Genomic DNA, 19840 nt, shown 5'->3' with positions numbered 1-19840 from the left:
AGGCTAATAACAGGAAAGCATCTCAACAAAGCCTCCTTCAACAATGAAGTCTTTAAGTATCGTCATATATGCTATGACGACACTCGATTTGATGTAAACTGTCTTTGGAGTCAGTGTTCACAGTCTGGTATTTGGAAGTGACTGATGTCTTCTGTCTTTCCCAAATTAGGAACACATCCACAACTGACAGAGGAAGGTAAAGATTCGTGAACATGGAGATTTTCTTTCACTCAAAAAGGATGGTCAAAGCTGGGCGTGGTGGCACACGCCTTTAATCCCAGCACTCCAGAGGCAGAGATAGGATGATTGCCATGAGTTTGAGGCCACTCTGAGACTACATAGTAAATTCCAGGTCAGCCTGGGCTAGAGCAAGACCCTACCTTAAAAAAAAGAAAGAAAGAAGAAAGAAAGAAAGAAGGAAGGAAGGAAGGAAGGAAGGAAGGAAGGAAGGAAGGAAGGAAGGAAGGAGGAAAGGAAAAGGAAAAAAAGGAGGATCAGTGTTGGAAGTTTTCAGAAAGCCTCAGGCAGAATGCTGCCAGCTCTTCTTACACACACACAGCTCAGACTGAAAACCAGGAACTGGAAAGAACGACTTGGGCATCACTTCCCACCTACTCATCTATGTCAAGCAAATTCAAAGTTAGAGGCAGTTTTGCTTAGTATGAGCAATTTTTTTTTCCTGAAAAATAAAATCAAAAGGCAAATTTGCCTCTATCTAGCAATTTTTCAAATATGCAAATAATTTTCTGTATGTATGACCAGATTCCATATATTCAAGAATCAGCAATCACATTAACCAAGATCCCACCCCAGCTCCTCTTAGCCAAGGTCACATATTTTATTTTATCTCAAATTTCTAAGTTCAGCACCAACTTCTGCATACAGCAGGTATTAAAAGTGACTGACGGGGTCAGGAGTGAAGGTACACACCTTTAATCCCCCCGGCACTTGGGAGGCCAAGGTAGGAAGACCACCAAGTTTGAGACCAGCCTGGGACTAGAGAAAGACTCTCCTTCTAAACAACCACCAACAACAGAAAACACATAACTGATGGGCTGGGGAGGTGGCTCAGCAGCTAAAAGTGCTTGCTTGCACAGCCCGTTGGCCAGGGTTCAGTTCTCCAGCATCCACATAAAACCAGATGCAAAAAATAATGCATATGTCTAGAATTCATTTCTCAAGAGGCCCTGGCTCACCTGTTCACTTACTCTCTTTCTCTTTCTTTTTCAAATAAATAAACGAACATATATTTTTAAAATTTTGAAGTGACTGATAATGAAATCAGACTAATAATTCTATGGTTATCTATACTTGTCTGTCTCATCAGTAACATCTTATTTTAAATCATGGCCACCTGCTCACCTTGCCTACCTTTATGCCCATGGCCTGAGGACCAAGCATTCTGGGAGCACCACTCAGAGTTTATGGGGGCAGGGGAACAAAATTCTGTGCTGCATAATACATTTCCACAGCATTACATGTGCTTTCTCTCTTGTACTCACATATGTTCACATATGTTCCTGTGTTAGTTGACACTCAGGAAATACCCCAGCCACAAACAGACTGGTGGCCTTGGATGTCCTTCAATACTATTAGGAAGATCCCACCCCAGCACTTCACATATGTTCAATCAACACAGCTTCCTGAAACCAGTGCCAACTGATTCCTGTTCTCTTAAACCATGACCCCCAAAGATGCCACCCACATACAGCCTGATCTTTGACCTGATCCTTCCTCCCTTTTCTCCTTGTCCTGCTCTTCCCTCCCTTCTCCTCTAGTCCTGGTCCTCCTTCCTTTCTCTCTTTGTACTGATCCTCCCTCCCTTCTCCCCTCATCCTGATCCTCCCTCCCTTCTCCGCTTGCTCTACTCCTCACTTCCTTCATTCCCTGTCCTGATCCTCCCTCCTTTCTCTCTTTGCCCTGCTACCAAATGCCCTAGGCTCTGATTTGCTTAGGTGAAGGAAACAGGTGGAACAGCCTGATTGTGCAGAGCTGCAGTCAGGAATTTCAAGAACCTTCTCAAGCAAGGGAGACAGCCTGTAGGATGCCAGTGCCCAGCAAGTACACTGGCAAGCTCAGGCATCTCTGTCACCCTTCCCTGTCTCCACTATGGCAGTCTCTTTGTTTGTGTTGTTGGCATCTTTTTTTTTTTTCAAGAATTAACTGTAGCTCATGGCTTTCCACTCATTTACTCTTTAAGAAACCAATCCCAGGTATGTTCAGTAAGAAGATTACACTAAGGAAGAAAAAAATGAAAGAAATGTTCCTGAGCATTTAGTGCCAAAAATAAAAATAACTAGGAATTTTTCCTTCTCAGTCTCCACAAGTCAGTCGGTCCTGCTGGCAGCAGTATGTGGGAATAGTTATCTAAGCTCCCACCACAGTATACAGTATGCAGAGAGCAGGCTGCGCTCTGGGCCAGAAGCTCTTCCAAAGTCTTCCCGGAGCTCACCCAGCAGGCACAGTCAGGGCACAGGATCGTGAAAGCAACATCACCTGGCAAGGCAAGACCACTCTAAGAGCCAATGAAACCATCTTCCTTCCTGTACCCATCCCACCACCTCCAGAACTGTGTCAGGCTCCCCATCATTCTTTTTCTCTATGGAGGTCAGTGTCATGGAAAGGGGAAGGAAAGCACTATGAGACCATCTGTGTAGGGAGGAAGGGATGCTCATACAACTCACTTTGGCATTATTCTTCTAGCCTGTCCCTTGCCCACCTCTCTCAGCCATGTCTGTTGTACACAGCAGGCAGGAACACCCATACCAGAGAAACCACATGGAAACCTTAAAGTACACACTCAAAGACAAAGAACTCAGAAATAACCCACACCCACTCACTCAAGGAGCAGATACCAGGCTGGAGAGGTTGCTCAGTGGTTAAGACACTCAGCTGCAAAGCCTAATGACCAAGTAAAGCCAGTGCACAAAGTGGCACATGCATCTGGAGGTCATTTGCAGTGGCTAGAGGTTCTGGAGTCAGTCACTTTCCCTCTCTCTCTGTCTTCCCCCCTCCCTACCTCTCTGTCTCTGCTTGTAAATTAATTTAAAAAACTTTTAAAAATCAGCAGATATCTTGGGTTCTCACAGAGCCCCTTCCACTGGCCATGCCCTGTGCAGGCACTGCCCAAAGTACTCGTTCATCACATGAACTATCCGACACAGAGGAAAGTTGAGAGGCATGGAGCACGCTTCCATTCCTTACAGACCAGGGCCATAGAGGGGAAGGCTGGCTTCACTGATGCCAGAACAGCACTGGAGTAGGTATGCCACCATGTACTCACTTCCACCCGCCCCCAGATTCCGGTTTTATAACCAGAAAAGCTGAGCCCTGGAGACGAAGCAGACCCTTCCTGGTGTAATTCCACAGAGACCAGGAGCCCGAAGCAGCTCCCTATCCACTGTGAGTCGTGGCCCACAAGACAGCAAAAACTAGGCCATCACTTGCCCCTGATTTTCAAAAACTGAAACAGAAGCACACTAACGATGCCTGGCTGGGCCTTTACTCAAAGCAGTTCCAGGGGAGAGAACTGAGTTAAGGAGCCAGTGGGGAAAGCAACCACTCCCCCCATCAATATGCAGTGGGCAAAGCTCCTCACCTCCTCCTAGCACAGGGCACACCCCATTATCCTAACAGGTCATCCACCTGCAGGCTGCGTGTGGTTCAGAAGAGCTATGAATATGGCCTAAAACAAAACTCTAAACTTTTACTACTGAAATTGTTGATGGCTTTTTTTTACAATCACTATATTTTATTTTATTCTATTCTATTCTATTCTATCCTATTTTTTTTAACTCAGCTGCACAGTTCTTGAACATGAAGTCTGTAGGTGGTAATGTGGGAAGCCAAAGGGTTAGATACAACTGGACGTGGTGGCGCACACCTTTAATCCCAGCACTCAGGAGGCAGAGGTAGGTGGATTGCCACGAGTTCGAGGTCACCCTGAGATTATATAGTGAATTCCAGGTCAGCCTTGGCTAGAGTGAAACCCTACCTTGAAAAACAAAAACAAAGAGTTAGATACCTCTGACACTAGAACATTCCCTCACCAGATCCCCTAAACAGTCCTGAGAGTACACGGTGTCAGCGTGTTAAGATAGTAAAACAGACAAGGCTTGCTGGGAAGTGAGAGGAGCAGCTGCAGAAGGCCATGAATATAACTGCATTAACAAACCTTTCTCTAGGAAATTCTCAACCAGCTGAGCGGGGATGGAGTTGAGACTCTATCTGAGAATTTAAGGAAAAGGTCCATTCAGTGGAAAATAATTCGAACACTCCCCAGACTTTTCCAGTCTTTGCATTCTAGTCTACACAGTATTTCTTCCTTTTAGGTGAAACAAAGGTCCTAGGAAGATCAAAGAGGCCTGTTTATAAAAATAGAAGCCAAGGGGCATCAGCATTCATAGAGCTCAACTAAAATAATATTGAAGAACCTTGGTGAAATTAAAACAATGACTGATTCAATCCAAACAACTAGGCCATGCTCAAATTCCAAACTTAGATATAATAAAGGGAGAATTCTGCCTTGCTCCAGTGGTCAAAATGAAGGACCTATTCAAAGACAAGAGCAGCACACCAGGCATGGAGGGGAGGGAGGGGAGGAATGGAGGGAAGAACATGTGAGGGAGAAGGCAAAGAAGGCAACATAATCATCACAGCACCACCTGCGATCTGCTGGGGTTACAGCCAAGAAGAAAGGGCACTTCTCATCAAAGGCCAAACAAGTACTCAGCAAACATCTGAGAGTCTCCCTGAGACACTTCTCATTCTCCAGCAGGTCTTCCGCTTACAGGAAGCAGGTGAACAACCAGATCAAAGAGATATTAGGACACAGGCACATCCACCACCACCCTGCCTTAAGACAAAATACACTGATGAGACAGGTGCATGTCATGTACAAAAAATCAAGATGGGGGAAAGACTCCTGTCCAGAGCCATAGCAAGACACTGGGTAAGAGGTCAGACATAAAGAAAACCACAGAACTAACTTGCTGCCAGATTGGGGTTGTTTTCTCCTTAGTCTTGAAAATAACCTTGCATAGTTTGGAGGGTAGGATACTTAGTAAAAACTCAAATCCCTAGTACATTGGACTCACTAAGACACACTCTTTCACATCACAGTGGTTCAGTTGTTGAAACGAGCATACAAGTACTACAGTCTTGCTGCAGGCACATGTTCTAGTCTCAAAGTCCTACTTAATGCATCACCCAACTCAGGAGTCCCCAAACATTCTGGTTTAAATGTCATACTGATAGAAGAAAATAAAGTCATAAATAAATATCCCACAGCAAGAATACACTCTGGGAATACGAACACAGGACCAATTACTGGTGAGGAACAGGCAGATCAGTACCTATGGAAAACATGGTAGATTTTCACAGTGACATTTAAATATCAATATAGACCTCTCTTCACTCTCCCAAAGGATCGCCTGTCTCTCAGCCCACTGTCTTAAATAAAGCAATCTCTTTGACAATGTGCTAGGTCTTTTCTACAAGAACTTTTAAAAGCAATAGTTGCTGGCTAAGAGTTTCCAAAACATTGTGTTTCCAAAATTAAAATTAGAGAAATCTAGCATGACACATCATTCAGCCAAGTACATAAATACAGTGCAAGCCAAAAAATTCAGGAGGACAGGGTCAAAATGGACTTTTCACATAAAAGCATTTTAAAAGGTGTAAATACAACTTTTACATCTCTTCTGTATAGTATCAGGCACCACAGTGATTGCTATTCTTCTGTAATAGTCCAAAGTTGACAACACCATAAAATCCAGGGTTTTTTTTCCCCAAGGTATATAAAATCATAGTTTACAAGAGAACTTGATAGTTTAATTAAATAAAACACTAAGTGACCAATTTTTTTGTCCTCAAGCAAAATGACTTAGTAAAAACATAAAAGACAACCAAACTACTCAATTTCTGTTGAACTGAAATCATAAAAATTTCAGGAGCCAGGCATGGTGGCACATGCCTTTAATCCCAGCACTTGGGAGGCAGAGGTAGGATGATCGCCATGAGTTCAAGGCCACCCTGAGAATATATAGTGAGTTCCAGATCAGCCTGGACTAGAGTGAGACCCTACCTTGAAAAACCAAAAAAAATTTTTTTTCAGTAAATATTCTTGTAATATCTGCCCTAATAACTGAACATCCATTATAACTATTCCTATATAACCTAGATGTTATTTTTATTCTTACCTAATCTTTCACTATTGTGACAACTACTAATAAATGATGGGTAGTGCAAAAGAAAAGTGAAACATGTTCTTTCCTTGTCTCCACAATATACATTAGAATATAATATTATCACCTTTTCCCACTAGTTTGAGCCCTTGATACTTATTTTAAAAAAAGTAAGCCTAAGCAAATAAAAATACAGTATTTCTGATCACAAATAATATGGAAACACTCTCTACTATAGAAAATCATCTGATGGCTTACTTCTCCTCAGTATGTAAGATCTTTAACTCTTTCACCCATTTTTGTCTCTCACATTGAACAGTGAAACTTCCTTGCAGCCTGGCTTGCCCACCAGCTGTGCCTCATTTTGAAAGCAAATGAGCAAACAAGGGATGGGCTTCTTTCTGCATCTCACTGCCAGCTTGTTTGTGCAAGGGATGACGGTTAAAAATTAAAACCCAGCAGAGCTAAGGGGAAAAAACCTCCAACCTTGATGTTTACTTCTGAATGTGAATGGCATTCCCCAGCCCAGAACCTTCCTTGTTCAATCACTGATGCCCTTCCCTCTGTTGGTAACTCACACTCCATCTCTGGACTAAGAACTGGTTTGAGGGAGCTCCTTCAATAGAGTAGCCTGTGACTCCCAGTCATTCTATACAACTTTGAGACATGATAGACAAGTGTTTTACTTCCATGAAGAAAATACAATGGCAAATATAAAACACACCGAGGCATCCTCTGAGACCGGGTCTATGACAAGATACCAGATAATCATACAGAATGGATGGCTAGGTTGGCTGGTAACTGAATATGGTGGCTTTTCTCAAACTCATGAATTAAACTCAGTCTAGATCTAGGGCAAAGGGAAGATAATTAATTGCCTTCGGAAATATTGGTATCCTGTTCCTTCCTGATACGGTTACAAGCTGTATTCTTGTTGGCACTCAAGCCGGGACAAGGATCAGAGTGCATTCAGGCTTCTGTTTCATCACCCCTCAGTGGAGCACGGTGGTAAGGGGCCTGGGTGGGAAAGCACTTGACATCAGGGCTGCAGGGTTTGTGCTCAGAACACTTGCAACGTGCGCCACACTAGTCAGCTGTTAAACTGCAAAGGATGAGGAAGTGGTTCCCAGCTAAAGACTTGTGAATACTAATTTACCAGGATCAAAACCCAAACAATCCCAGACAGGGAATAGCCAAAACTGAGACAATAAAAAGATCAAAGTCTGCCAGGGTTGGGGAGAAGAGGACAGTTACAGAGGGGCACACAGAGAATTTCTGTGGGTACTGAGACTACTCTCGATGACACAACAATGGTGGACCCATGTCATTACACATTTGCCCAAAGCCACACGAAGACACATGCCCTGAGTGAATGCAGATGTAATCTGAAAACTGTGTGTGGTAAATATCATGCAGGCTCAGGCACTCTCTTGTAGGGTGACCACAGGGGGTAAGGAGATAGATGACTGACAGATAGATAGATAGATAGATTGTCAGTTAGTTATATGGAATGACCTAATTCATTCCTTCTGTTCAGTTCTGCTAAACTTTAAATTTCTCTAAAAATAAAATATTTTAAAAACAATTTAAAACATCCCAACTAGGCCTGTAATTGTCTTAGTTGCACAAAACGGTATACAAATGAAAAAAGAAACTTTCACCAGATGACAGTTTTTAGTTTTTGAGGTTTTTTTTTTTTTTTTTTTCAGGCTCCCTTCCATAACTTACAAACCATTGTCAGAAAGCCCCACTTACCAGGAACCTTATTTATAATGTCTATAAAGCTAAAATTCTGAGGAAACACCAGAGGAAACTCCCCTCCAAGGTGTGTCATCCCCATATCTATCCCTCTCTCTCCCTCTCTCTCTCTCCCTCCCTCTCTCTCTCTCATGCCCTGGAGTGAGCCAGGAAAAACAGCAAGATCAGTATTCAGTCATGCATTACAGTATGAAGTGTTCATTCTTAACTCATCCATCCCTCACTCCAATTACAGAACACTGGAATTTCTAAGGAAAAATGAGCCTTAACTTTGATGTGATAATGCTGGGAATTCAAACAAAGGAACATGACCTCTACACAACTCAGACTTTTCTCTTTGACAGGTGTCTTATACGCATGGTAGCCAGGGCTCAGCAAGTGGCTAATGTCATGCTCATACCAGCTTCGGCTCAACCACCTGACTCTTCCTTCTACTAACCATGGCTGGTTTAAGAAGGAAAAGGAGAATAGGAAACACACTGACTCCCAAAGCCCAAATCTTCCTATAAGAGACACTCACACCTGTTTCATATTGCTTTGGCTTGTCCCAAAATCTCCTTCTAATTTCTCTGAAAAGCATTCCTGGGAAACCTGGGAGGTTCCATAAACATTTTTCCAAATGAGAAACAGGCCTCCAACCCAAACTACAGAAGAGCCATGACCTTCTCCTTACCTGGGAAAGCATGTGGATTGGGCGACCCTCTCTTAAGGCACTTAGAACAGAGGATGTGCACGGTGTAGTGCAGTCCAGGCCATTCTTGAAGTAGGACATTCAGTTCTTCTACCAAGGGAGTGATGGCTTGCCATGCGGTCCATATATTTGGTAACGACGCATGGCTGGCAATGGACAGGGTGTCTGGATGCAGGATCCCCTTGGCAGGTCTGTAACTCACCACCACAGGAACTTTCCCTCTATATGCAAAGATCTGAAATTTACCATCTGACCTGTGGACCACGTGGCTATTGATCTGGACACTGTAGCGTGCAAACAACCCAGGTGGAAAGGTAAAAGGGAAACTATATTCGATCTGCAACTGCTCGGCCACAAAAGACTGTCCAGCTAGATTAGTCCCATTAATCCAGGCCTCTGCATGTGGCACCTCATTCTGCACATAGCATGGGAACTTGTACCAAGCAGTGGACCCATTCAAAGGCTTGCCCTTAGGTTTATTGAGGCAGTAACAGAGTCCCATCTTCTCCAGCAGCTCCAGCAGCAGCTGCAAGTCCTGCTGGGCCTGGACATGAGGCTTAAGCAGCAACCGAATGACATGGGCTGGCAGGAGCCCATGCAGCAGAAAACCCTCCACATAATGATGGAGCTGGGTGGCCCGGAGCAGGTCCTGGCCTGGGGTGGGCACCACCAAAGCAGGAAAGCTTTCCCCCTCCCCCTCGCCCTCTCCACTGGTCCCCAGGAGCAGTTTATGAAGCAGCAAAGAAGCATCCCTCTGGAAAAAGACATTGAGGATGTCAATGAGGCGGGTGAGGTTGTGGAAGACGTGCTCCTTGAGGGCCGGGCTGTCCTCAAAGTAGAGCAGCTTGCCGCTCTCGTGCAGGTAGGAAAGGGCACTCTGCAGTCGGTCCTCGGTCAGACCCGCCTGCAGGCCCAGGCGTGCAGAGTCCCACCAGCTTAGCCAAAGTCGTTGTGCCTGAGGTGGCTGGAAATGCAGTTCCTCCAGCACCTGCCAGGATCGAGGAAGGACTCTGTGTAGGTTGGGGAAGATTTCTCGGTGCTCAGCTACAGAGAGCAGCTTGTCCCGAAGGCGTTGCAATTGGCGGGGATCCCTGCAGCTAACAGGCAACACTGGGGAGAGGATTTGCAGCCTGTGGTTGAGCAGGTATTGAAAGTGGGCCTTGCGCCTCCGAAGGTTTTTGTCTGAAACACCGTAATAGGCTGCATGGGGGCTGGCAGAGCGCAGCTCAAAGTCCCGTGCCAGGGCTTCGTCCACTACCTGGGCTAGCCGGCTCAGGCCCTCTGCATCGTGCTTCTCCTGCAGGGCGATCTGGCGGTGGATATCCAGACACTTCTCCTCTAGCTCCCGCTCCCCACACAGGTCTGCGTGTGTGCCCACAATGCACACCACAGCATGAGGGACCCGCGCCCCGACTCGATGCAAGAAGGAGCCCACCGTGGTGGGAAAGCGCCGTGGTTCATAGGTGGCCAAATTAACCACGAGCACATACAAGGCCCCGGGGGAGAGGAAGAAGGGCTGGATCACCTCATAGCTCTCATCACCAGCTAGGTCATACACAATGAACCGCAGACCCCGGGAAGCATCCGCGGTCCAGCTGGTCACCTCGATGCCCTTGCTCCCAGAAGAAGGAGAAGGTGGGTAGCTCTTCTCCATGTCCCCTACTGCTTGCCCTTCTTCCACTCTCTCCTCAGTGAGGCAGTGGCGGAGCAGGGTCTTTCCTGCAGCCTTGTGACCCATCAGGAGCAGCTTGAGGCGGGGCTGCACAGCGGGCTGGGAATGAGCCAGCTCCTTCTGGTAGGCTGCGATGTAGGGGATCCCCTTCATGCAGACTTCGTAGGGTGGCTGGATCAGTGGGTTGTCCTTGATCTTCCACAGGCCCACCCGAGAGAGCTGGCCAAAGTTGTCAGGCAGCACGGCTATCTGGTTGCCTTGCAGTACCAGCTCCTCCAGGCCCGTCAGCTCCACAATGGAGTCGGGCAGGTAGCGGATGCGGTTATTATCTAGCCACAGGGTGAGAAGCCGGCCCAGCCCTGAGATAAGGGATGGCACTGAGGTGAGCTGGTTTCGACTAAGATAGAGCTCCTCCAGACCAGCCAGGGGCAGCAACGCGGCAGGAAACTCCTCAAAAAGGTTGGAAGAGAGGTTGAGCATCTTGAGCCTTTGCAGGCGGCTGAAATGGGCGGGCAAAGCCTGCAGCCCGTTATTGTCTAGCATGAGGCTCTCCAAACTAGCCAGCTCGCAGAAGCCGTCGGGCAGGGTGCCAAGCTCGGCCCCGCTCAGCCACAGGATCTTGAGGGCACGCAGGGCACTGATATCCTCAGGTAGGCCTCGCATCCGGTTGCTGGACACGTCCAGCTCCTCCAGGGCCGCCAGCTGCAGCAGCTGCCTGGGGAAGGCCGTGAGCTGGTTGTGGTCCACGTCCAGGGTTCGCAGGCGGTACAGGCAGGAGAGGGAGTCGGGCAGGTGCGCCAGCCGGTTGAAGCTGACATCCAGCTCCTCCAGGTGGGCGAGGGCGCCCAGCTGGGCGGGCAGCGCGGGCAGCTGGTTGTGGCTCACGTTGAGTTTGCGCAGCTCCCTCAGGGCGCTCACCACCTCGGCGCCCAAGACAGCCAGCCGGTTGTGGCTCACATCCAGCTCGGTGAGGTGGTGGCCGAGCTCGGCCACGGGGGGAGGCAGCCGAGCAAAGCGGTTCCTGCGCAGGACCAAGACGCGCAGGCTGCCCAGAGCCGAGCCCAGCCCTTCGGGCACCTCCTCCAGACCGTTGTTCCCCAGGTTCAGCACCTCAATGTCCCCGATGTTGGCGGGCAGCACGAGCTGAGGGGTGTCCGGAGACTCCAGCGGCTCGGCTCCGGCCCCCGAGCAGCTGAGGGTGAGCTGGCGCAGGTTGCTCCGCAGCTTCCTGGCGCGCAGGGCGGCGTCCCGCCACAGCCTCACCGTCTTCAGGTTGCCACTGTCCATGCCAGCCATGGTGGGGCCCCGGGGCCGACGCCCTCACGCCGGCACGGGAGCCCGCAGCCGCATGCCGCGCGGCGCCCGCTCCGGCTCCCGTCCCCGCGGCCCGCAGGCCCCCGCTCCTCCCGGGCCCGCACCCCTGGGCGGCCGGCGGCGGCGCCGCGAGCAGCTCTGGGAGTGGCCGAGCACGCGGCGCGGAGCGAGGCTGCGGCCGGCGCGCAGGGCAGCTCGCATTCTCCGAGCTCCGTCCGGGGCCGGGGGCGCGCCGGGCCGCAGGGCCGCCGCCCGCCCGAGGATGCCTGCTCCTCCTCCAGCTCCGCCCGCCCCGCGGCGCCCCGCTACCCTCGCAGCCGCGGCCCCGCGGCCGGCAGCGGCGTCGCCTCCGCGAGCTCCGGGAGGAGGGCGGCGCTCGGCCCCGCGGCGGGCATGCTGCGGGCGCCGGGCCCGGGCCGCCGCGAGCACGGGGGGCGGCGGGCACGGGGAGCGGCGGCGGCGTCTCCTTGTCTCCGCGTCCCCGGCGCTGGGAGAGAGGGAGGGAGCGCCGGCCGAGCGGCCCCCACGTGACCGGCGGAGGCGCTGCGTGTTCCCGGCACCGCCCCGGGGCGGGGGCGGGAGCTGCGGGGCCGCGAGCGCCGGTTGCGGGGTTCCCGGCGTCCGGCCGCGGTCAAGTCCGCAAAATGGGCCGCGCCGGGCCGCCGGTTCCCCGCCGCGGGTCGGGGCCTGCGGCTGTCTCTGCGGCGGTGGACTCGCCTCTTCTGGCGCTTTGTTGGCCCGAGGTTTCCAAGGATTTCTTTCTCATCCCTAACGTGAGGCAGCATCAGCTAGCCTCTCTTACTCATTCTTTCAGGTCCCCATCGTGCGCCCGGTTAAGGAACCCGGTGTCCCTGCAGGAGCGTGGAGGACAGGGTGCTTAAACCAGAAGACAATGGAGAAAGCAGCCAGCCATTCTGCCTGCTGTGTGTGATAAATATTTGAGGCTGTACTTTGTGCTAGACAAACTAAACCCTGCTTTTCAGCTGCTCTGGTTTGAGCAAGCACCTCTCCATCCTGGTATGGGTGGTTCAAGTGGAGACAATGCGAGGTGTTTTCTCTGGGGTATTGAATTTATCTTCACGGCCACATGGGACAAATACTGCATCCTCAACAATAAAGTACTTGTTGCTCTATAGGTGCAAGAAAATGGCTGGTGTTCCAGCCAAAATCGACTGCTTATCTCAGGTTGTGTTTCCACTGTGAAAATTTCTTTGAGATCATACCTACAGTAAATAATTTCAGATCGTTTCAAAGCCGTTGAGACCTGTCAAAATTCTAGGTATCGCCACTATCACTCCCTCACAGTTGGTCAATTCACAAATTGCAAACCGGGCATGGAGGCTCACTCCTTTAATCCCAGCACTCAGGAAAGCAGAAATTGGAGGATCGCTGTGAGTTCGAGGCCAGAGTGGAACTACATAGTGACTTCCAGATCAGCCTGGGGCCAGAGTGAGACCCTACCTCAAATAGAAAGAAAGAAAGAAAGAAAGAAAGAAAGAAAGAAAGAAAGAAAGAAAGAAAGAAAGAAAGAAAGAAAGAAGAAAGAGAGAGAGAGAGAGAGAGAGAGAGAGAGGGAGGGAGGGAGGGAGGGAGGGAGGAAGGGAAAGAAAGAAAGAAAGAAAGAAAGAAAGAAAGAAAGAAAGAAAGAAAGAAAGAAAGAAAACCACGCATCGCATCGTTTGCAGGAGTGGGGATCTGAGTTTAATTGATTACATGCACAGCTTAACACATTATGGCTTTACTCCATACATGTAGTTATTTGAGGACCATACTCAATGTATTTGTTTCTTCAAAGAGAGAGTGATACGAAATCCATTAGGTGATGGCTATCAAGCCCTGTTCATGCATCTGTAACTAGGGTACTCCCCAGGTTAGGTTGGAATTTCGGACACCTCAGGTGAAATGGATAATTTGATAGCCTAAGTTTATCTATGTTCACTCTGAAGGACTTCCTGGGGAATTAAATTGCTCACAGATAACCTCTCCTCTCCCTCTTCCCTACGGTCTCCCAAAGGTGGTCAGAATTGGACATGATCAGGTATAGGTCATTCAGGATGACGTCTTTTCCCCCACAAATAGGAAAGGAGTCCAAAGGTGAGATAGGTGACTTCCTGACCTACCCATAAACAGTATAGCCAGGTTTGCTAACTCTTCCAGCGGGGTGGTCCCCTCAGGTGTACCCCCACACCATGATGTTTTGAGCCAGGTCCCCGAATCTTTTGGGACAGTAAAGCTCAGCCTGGGGAAGGAGCTGGAGCAGGTGTCAGCTCTATGCTCCGTCTTAATGGCTAAGCTTTGGTCTTAAAGTGGTTTGATTGCATTTAAATAACACTTGCTAAGCTGTTGCCCTTTTGAGGCCATACGAAAACCAGTGTGCCTCCATTTGCAATGCCTTTAGAACACCCTTCTCCCTTTGCCATTAGATAATTCAATAACTTTGCTTATCTGATAAAGAGCTGGGTAGGACCAGAGAGAATACCTTGGGATCTGAGGCCTCTCAGCCCTAGAGTGCCTCACCCTTCCTTCCCCCCAGCTTGTGTGAAACAAGTTTGTCCAAAAGGAACTGCTCTTTCAGAGTCTCTCTGCTGCAAAGTGCTAATTCTTTACAAAGTCTTGAAAACTATTTGGTAGACTCAATTTTTTTTCCAGTGTTGAGGATTGAACCCAGGGTCTCATGTATGCTGGGCAAATTTTCTTCCATGGTCAAAATTAATAATGAGGAAGCCTGATAAGAAAGCCTATTCATGAATACTTTAAAGCCCTGAGGGGTGGTGCACTCCTGACATCTGAACACTTAGGAGGCTGAGGCAAGTGATTCATGTATTTGCAGCCAACCTGGGCTACAGAATGAGACCCTGTTTCCAAAACCAAGAACAAGAAAAGAGTTCTTGAAAGTATGTTTACTAACATATAGAAAGTTGAACCAGGGTATTTAACATTGCACCGTACTTGGCTAATCTATACTGTAATTATACTGTATTACATGAGGTTAAGTTTCTGATGAGACAAGGGTATATCCCCCCCCACACTTCTAGAAACTGTAGGTATGAAAGACCTTAAATTCCAACTGTAAAGAGCCTTTGTGATGTCTTATATTGATGGTCAATTTGACAGGACTTAAACTCACCTTGAGGGATAATGTTGGCCTCTGGGCATGCCACTGATTAGATAAATTGAGGTGGTAAGACCCACTTTAGCTATGGGTGGGATCCTGGGTGGTATAAAAAGGAGAGATGTCTAAGCACCAGCATTCCTCATTCTGTTTCTGCACTGTGCTGAATGCGACCAGCAGCCCCAAGCTCCTGCTACCATGCCTTCCCTACCACAATGGAATATAACCTGAAACTGCTAAGCTGAAATAAACCCTGCCTCTCTTAACTGATTTTTGTTGTTGTTGTTTTTTCGAGGTAGGGTCTCACTCTAGCTCAGGCTGACCTGGAATTCACTATGTAGTCTCAGGGTGGCCTCAAACTCATGGCAATCCTTCTACCTCTGCCTCCCGAGTGCTGGGATTAAAGGCGTGTGCCACCACGCTCAGCTGTTAACTGATTTTTAAAAATTTATTTGTAAGCAGAGAGAGATAGAGAGAATGAGCATGCCAGAGTCTCTAGTCACTGCAAACAAACTCCAGGTACATGCGCCACTGTGAATGTGGCTTTATTTAATGATCCAGGTCATTAGGCTTTGTAGGCAATGCCTTAACCACTAAGCCATCTCTCCAGCCCCTTAACAGATGTTTGTCAGCTGTTTCACTACAGCAATGAAAAGGTGAATGATACAGTCTTCAACCTGGTTGGAACATGCTGTTCTTTGGATATGGAATGGCCCATGTATTGAAAGCTTAGACCCTAGCATGGCTTTGTTGGGAGGTGAAAGGAGCATTAAGAGATGAGAGGGGCTAGTGAGGAAAAAAATTGGGTCATTAGAAGGGGTTCTCTTGAAGCAGACAGCTGGACACTATACCTTCCTCTTTCAGTCACCTACTAGCTGCCAGGAGAATGAGTAGCTTGCTCTACCACTGTTCCCACCATGACATCCTGCCTGACAAGGGCCCCAAAACAGAGTGCAATCCATTGTGGACTTTGCCAAAATCAATCTTTTCTCCTTATAAGTTGATAATAGCAACTGTATGCTAAAGTAACAGAAAAATGACTAATCCAGAGAAGACGAGGCAGTGCTTCACAGTGGTTCACAAGGATTTGCTGCTCATCTCTAGGGTTGAGTTTCAATAGTATCTGCATGTCCACAAGGGTCCTCACTGCTGGTGGAGCTCAGCTTAGGATGACCAGGAGCTACATGGGTTATAATTAGGCATGTGGCACATGGACTTCCCCTGCAACTCTTTCCCCAGGTCTCACAATTAGTCAGCTTTTCCCAAAACAAAAGGAAACCATCATCTCGGTTTGGCGAACATGGACTCTGGTTAACCGGAGTTTTTCTTGCTTTGGATGTTTAGTCAATGTTGTGGATCTAATTCATTAACTTTCCAAAGCCTTTCAAATTTAGTCCTGTTAATGTATCCTGCTTTTTCTTGCCCTTACACTATTGTCCCTTGAGCTACTGCTGTATGGTTACAATAACAGCTCATGCACAGTGACTTTGTTCCAGAGTCAGGATCCTCTGTAGGGCACATGGTCCTATTAGGGATGGAGTGTGTGTGTGTGTGTGTGTGTGTGTGTGTTTGTGTACCTTAAAAGATGTGACTAGGGAGAGAGGAGTGTCCTGAGCACCCAGATAGGAGTCCTCCATTATATATCTGTCAACATCAGTCTGAAGAGGGGTGGGCTGCTTTGCTCTTATCCTTCCCAGAAGCTAGCTCTGAGTAAGTTTCCTCCCTGGCTTCTTTTGCTCCATTTTTAATGTACTCAACTCCCCTCCCTTTTGACACAGTTCTGTCTTAGCCTTGCTAATGCCTGGCTGAGTCTCATTGCCTTACTTTCCTTCCCTGTCCAGAATCCTAAATACATGCTCTAGGGTAGTCTGATTCCTCTCATGGTCCCGTTTCCTCCCTAGCAATCTGGCTGCCATCCCATGGTGTCACCAGCCTTAGTCTCTTAAAGGTCACCTCAGCTTTCCCCCTCTTCCATGACTACTCATCATTGGAAATGGTGCACTTCCTTTGAAGACTGCATTCTTTCTTGGTTGGTAGGATGTTTGGTATCATATTACAGTTTGAGTTTTCAAAAAGAACCCTGTACAGATAATTATCTCCTTCTAGGGATCAAGTTTGCAATTAGAATAAGTGCTACCAAATGACCACAGTAACCATAGGGGTAAATTGGCCAGGATTTGCCTGGATTTGGACAGCTGCTTATGAAAGAACTTAGTCACTATGCTTTTTCTACTTTATTCTACCTATACTAAAGAGGGATAATTCTAAAAATTACATAAATACTCTTTTCTGTGAAATTTTAATTTTGTCAGTAAATCAGTGTCCCATGAGAGGCTTCCCAGGGTGAGAGACATTCTCTACTTAAAACCGGGGCAATCCTAGGAAACAAATGCAGCCATTCCACCGACCTGCTCTCAAAGGAGCCCTTTATCTCTCCCACTTCAGGATTCCAGGAGGACAGTGTCCCAGAAACGCAGCTTTGACTTGCTTCAGCTGCTTTAGACGTTCCACAAAGTTCTGCTGTCATTTTACTTAGCCGCTTTCTGGCTTAGAAGAGAAGACATTTATGGCTGGAGATTCTGACTTCAGCATAGAGAAGCTACCTGTCTGGTCTTGAAAGAAAGTTTGGCAATCAATGGACCCTGCAGCGCAAATGAAAACCAGGCCTGGCTTACAACACTGCAAGAAAAGACAAACTTGGACTCTCCTTGAATTCTGGGCAGGTTGAGTACTGCTGTCTTTATTGTGGAAAACAAGAGCTTCCCATCGTTCTCCTCTTGGAATTTTAGCTCTGGCCAATATTTTGCTTTGGCTAAATAACTACCTGGCTAAAGATGACACCAAAACGACCTGACTTCCTTGATTTTAATTAGGCCGTGCCCTGCTTGTTCTGACTTTACAGATGAGGAAAGACTCAAAGGGAAACAGAAGAGGAAAAGACAGGGATGAAGGCTGGGGCTTGTTCCAAAGAGGAGGATTAGAAAAAAAAGCCTGAAACACTGACATCAGCATGCCATGTTTATTGCAATCCTATTCACAATACTTGAGAAATAGAATCAGTGTAGGTGGTCATCCACAGATGAATGGATAAATAAAATGTGGCATATACACACAATGGAAGATTATTCAGCCCTAAAGATGGAAATCCCATCATTTACAGCCAAATGGGCAGAACCAGAGGGCACTGCATTAATTGAAACAAGCCAAACAGAAAAAGTCAACTGTTGTCTGTTCTTGCACATCTGTCAAAGGTAAAAGATATCAGCCTGAATGTGAAATCCTGCTTAGTAGTAGAATGTGTAAAAGGAGGCTGGACCTGATCAGTATCCAATGTGTGCACATACCAAGCTCACACAGGGAACCCACTACTATGTACAATTCACGCACAGTAATCAGAAGTATAAAATATTATTAATTGACATCAAAAAGTTTAGCCAGGGAAGACTTTACAGATTGTGCCTTCTAAACTCTGGGTCTGGTGCTCCCTGACCTCAATATCTGACAGTAGCTGCCAGTCACCATAGCTGACTTGTGCTATGATTTTTCCATGTCCCCAAGGCTGTGTGCTTTTCATGCCATGGGCTTCTTTAATAGTCACAGCCTTGCTGAGTACTAGTGAAAGAGAATAGGAATAAGACAGCTTTTTTATAGACAGTTATTCAGGGACAGAGGCCCATGGTGATACCACCTTGCAAACCCTGGCATCTGTCCCTGTCTCATCCAAGATGGCTTCAAGCAACACTGCCCAGCAGCAGCTTCTGCCTCTTCAAGTTTAGCACACCTCAGTGAGCTGGTTGCTCCGCAGTGGGCTCCTTGAGTACACCACCCAGTCAGGTCTCCCTCCCTTATGCGTCTGAGCCTGGTGATAAGGCTCATGCTAACTGGATGTCTGACCCACATAAAGGAGCCTAACCATGTGTGTCAGTCCTTCTTGGCCTTCTGCATCTTCTAGACCCTTCAGGACACCAGTGTTTATATGTCTCTCCCCTTTCCCAGTCTGGGAGGGGAGGGTTCTTTTTGTTAGTGCACTTTCCTGCCATGTTTGGCGGTATTTCCTTGCTTTGCTGCATGTCTGTCTCTCTCTAAGCTCTGAGTCATTTTCTCTCTCAGTCTTTTCTGGCACCACATGTGAGGGGCATCTTATGGCTTGGGCTCTCCTGCTTTGTGTGTGCGTGTGTGTGTGTGTGTGTGTGTGTGTGTGTCTATGTGTGTGTGTGTGTGTGTGGCCAGACTTTTGCTTATGTGAGGGAGATATTCTCCATCTCCCTCCCCAATCCCAGCCAGACATATAAGGGGGAGAATATTTTTACCTTGGCCTTCCCCTTGGTTCCTAACTTTCCCTAAAATAAACTTTATGATTTATAATTTACCCTTCTCAGAGTCCATGATTTCAATTCTTTGCTAATTTGGATAAGGACCCAAAAGTTAGGGTTCATGGGCCCAGAATATCTTCATCTTTATGGGATTTATTCCCTCACTGGACCCCAAATCCTACATTAGTAGGTTTCATTATTATCCTGTTTGTAGGTAAAATGAAAGTAAAGCTTTCCCATGTAGAGCCCAGACTCAAGGCAGAGTGCAGAATTCATGTGTCTGGGCTCAATGGTGTTGGTGCTGGTTTGGGAAGGTGGAGATGACCACTCCAAGTTTCCAGGAAGTTTTGTTTGTTTGTTTGTTTTTTTGTTTTGTTTTGGTTTGGTTTTTCTAGGTAGGGTCTCACTCTGGCTCAGGCTGACCTGGAATTCACTATGTAGTCTCAGGGTGGCCTCGAACTCTAGGCGATCCTCCTACCTCTGCCTCCCGAGTGCTGGGATTAAAGGCGTGCACCACCACGCCCGGCTTGTTTTTTTGTTTTTTTAAGTTGTAGAGCAATGATGCAGGTGGGACAGAGCTGACACCCACTTCAGGAGAACTTGAACTTTGGTCTTGCAAAATCAAAGAATGTCACTTTGGGCAATCAGTAGCTCTAAACCAATAGTGTTTGCAAATGACAAGATCTAGCTTAACATCTGCAGCTAATGTTACTGCAGGAAATGAACACAACCTCTGTACTGTTGTTCTTTGATTCTCTCTATACAAAAAGGATTTAATGCCTGTGTCTACAAAAA

At 47.5% G+C, this 19840-nt stretch overlaps 1 protein-coding gene across 3 annotated transcripts in view; it reads right to left on the bottom strand.

Annotated features, from left to right (window-relative positions):
* The window catches only part of Mfhas1 (multifunctional ROCO family signaling regulator 1), an 88440-nt gene extending 76838 nt beyond the window's left edge, over positions 1-11602 (bottom strand). For all 3 annotated transcript variants that reach the window (XM_004666927.3, XM_045158813.1, XR_006638929.1), the window contains exon 1: positions 8617-11602. In XM_004666927.3, coding sequence (XP_004666984.1) covers positions 8617-11602 — 2986 coding nt within the window. The remainder of the gene's footprint in view (positions 1-8616) is intronic.
* Between the last annotated feature and the right edge of the window lie 8238 nt (positions 11603-19840).

This window comes from Jaculus jaculus, chromosome 9, assembly GCF_020740685.1.
Source record: "Jaculus jaculus isolate mJacJac1 chromosome 9, mJacJac1.mat.Y.cur, whole genome shotgun sequence".
Lineage (NCBI taxonomy): Eukaryota > Metazoa > Chordata > Mammalia > Rodentia > Dipodidae > Jaculus > Jaculus jaculus.
The sequence above is the reverse complement of the archived record's forward strand: the minus strand, read 5'-3'. Positions and strand labels throughout refer to the sequence as shown.